General features: G+C 46.5%; 1 protein-coding gene across 1 annotated transcript; it reads right to left on the bottom strand.

Moving 5' to 3' along the window:
• Window positions 1-228: 228 nt before the first annotated feature.
• LOC147992367 (uncharacterized) lies at window positions 229-780 on the bottom strand. Its single transcript, XM_087540280.1, has 2 exons — window positions 619-780; window positions 229-540 (listed from the first exon to the last, which is right to left on the bottom strand). The coding sequence occupies exons 1-2, from the start codon at window positions 778-780 to the stop codon at window positions 229-231; spliced, it is 474 nt and encodes a 157-aa protein (XP_087396406.1).
• Between the last annotated feature and the right edge of the window lie 1,178 nt (window positions 781-1,958).

The raw sequence follows: 1,958 nt of genomic DNA, 5'->3' as shown, positions 1-1,958 counted from the left end.
GCTGTGAATTTGGCCCATAGAGGAACCTTTTTTTTGACATAAAGGCAGAGTAGAGAGCTGCATTTCATTGATCAAAAGTTTCTGAATTCCTCATTTCTTCTCCCTTTTTTCAACATATTTAAATGTTGGTCACGTCTTCTCTTTTTTTCAACATTTAAACAACTTTGACCAACATTTAAACTAGGTGAATTTCTCATACAATTTCAAGCTTACAAATTCCTCCATAATTCATGCCTTTCCATACATTTTCAACATTACAACCAGTGCGATTACCATACCTACAAATGCCCAAAAGTAATTGCAAATGGGTATTGGTGTTTGTGCTTGATCTTCAAGCTTCCTAACCTTGTTCTTCAATATCCTAAGCTCAACAGCTAGCTCTCTGTCAGTGTGTGCTTCGCCCTCCATCTCTTCTTCCGGAGCTCGTGTTGCAGCCACTGCCGTTCGTGGCAGCATGCGCAACCATTCTTCATGCTCTTCTTGAAGTTCATTCATCAGAGTCTTGGCCAGAGCATCGACCCAAAGAAAGAAGCATGTCACCTGCATGAACACCAAACAGATCAACCCATTGCTCAAAGATCCCGACCACGAAAATTGTGTGATTGCCCTGATTCTTACCCCATTCTCGCTACACACGTAGAACGGACGATTCTGGTTCCTCGGTGTGTGAGAAACCCTCGGAACAACGCCCACCCGGCACCGCGGACAGACGAAGATAGGCATGTCCACACGCGCCCGGCTCTGCATCCGCGAGGTGGCGCGGGAGCCTAAGGAAGACATGGAGCTCGGAGCCGAAGGGGTTCTCAACGCCACCGCGCCCTCCACAGCTAGCTTCCCACCGCCGTGCTCTCTCTCTCGCCGTGGTAACCGCCAGTGTCGCCTGCTTATATAGAACACCCGCAACGGCTCTCTGCTCAATGGCTCTCTGCTGGGTCCCACAAGCCACACATGCAACGGTCTGAATAGAATTGGCCTCTCTGCCACCTGGTCCCACCTGTAAGGGCCGAGTCAAAAGGTTGACCTGATGGAGACGACAAAGTTCACGGAACGAGTCGGTGCGCACGGACTAGGGGCAAAACTGAGCACAATTCGCATCTGAGGGCAAAACTGAGTACATGGACACCACTGAGAGCAAAAGGATAATTAACCCATGAGGATAATCCTCATATCATGGACCCAGTCCGCATCATTGCTACTATCATCTTTCAACTTAATTTTCTCTAGGAACATATCAAAAAAATAAGGGAGCTAAATCGCGAGCTATTGATCTACAACACAGATATGCAAATACTATCAGGACTAAGTTTAATTAATCAAATTACTTAAGAACTCCCACTTAGATAGACATCCCTCAAGTCATCTAAATGATACGTGATCCAAATCAACTAAACCATGTCCGATCATCACGTGAGATGGAGGAGTCATCAATGGTGAACATCTCTATGTTGATCATATCTACTATATGATTCACGTTCGACCTTTTGGAATCCAGTTGTAACGCCCTCGATGCGGCTATATCTCCTACGTGTCGAAGCACGACTTAGAGGCATAACCGCATTGAAAGCAATGTCGCAAGTAAGGCAATCTTCACAACATCCCATGTAATATAGATAATAAAAGGGGAAGGTACATAGTTGGCTTACACTCGCCATGTCAAACAAAGTACATGAATAGAATTACATCATCCAATCACTCATGGCCCGACTACGGTGCCAAAATAAAAGATCAACCCAACATGCGACACGGTCCCGATCGCCCCAGCTGGGCACCACTACTGATCATCAGGGAAAGACACATAGTAACGGCGTGAGTCCTCATCGAACTCCCACTTGAGCTCAAGCGCCTCATCTGGAACGGAGTCATCAGGCCCTGCATCTGGTTTGGAAGTAATCTGTGAGCCACAGGGACTCAGCAATCTCGCACCCTCGCGATCAAGACTATTTAAGCTTATAGGTAAG

This window comes from Triticum urartu, chromosome 1A (assembly GCF_056163025.1).
Source record: "Triticum urartu cultivar PI428250 chromosome 1A, HENAU_Tu73, whole genome shotgun sequence".
NCBI classification, from domain to species: Eukaryota; Viridiplantae; Streptophyta; class Magnoliopsida; order Poales; family Poaceae; genus Triticum; species Triticum urartu.
Note: the sequence above shows the minus strand (reverse complement) of the source record. Positions and strands in the feature narration are given on the sequence as shown.

Coding starts and splice junctions, on each gene's coding strand:
- LOC147992367 (XM_087540280.1), bottom strand. CDS start 780: ATGTCTTCCTTAGGCTCCCGCGCCACCTCGCGGATGCAGAGCCGGGCG. Junction 541..618: donor ACGTGTGTAGCGAGAATGGG/GTAAGAATCAGG, acceptor GTGTTCATGCAG/GTGACATGCTTCTTTCTTTG.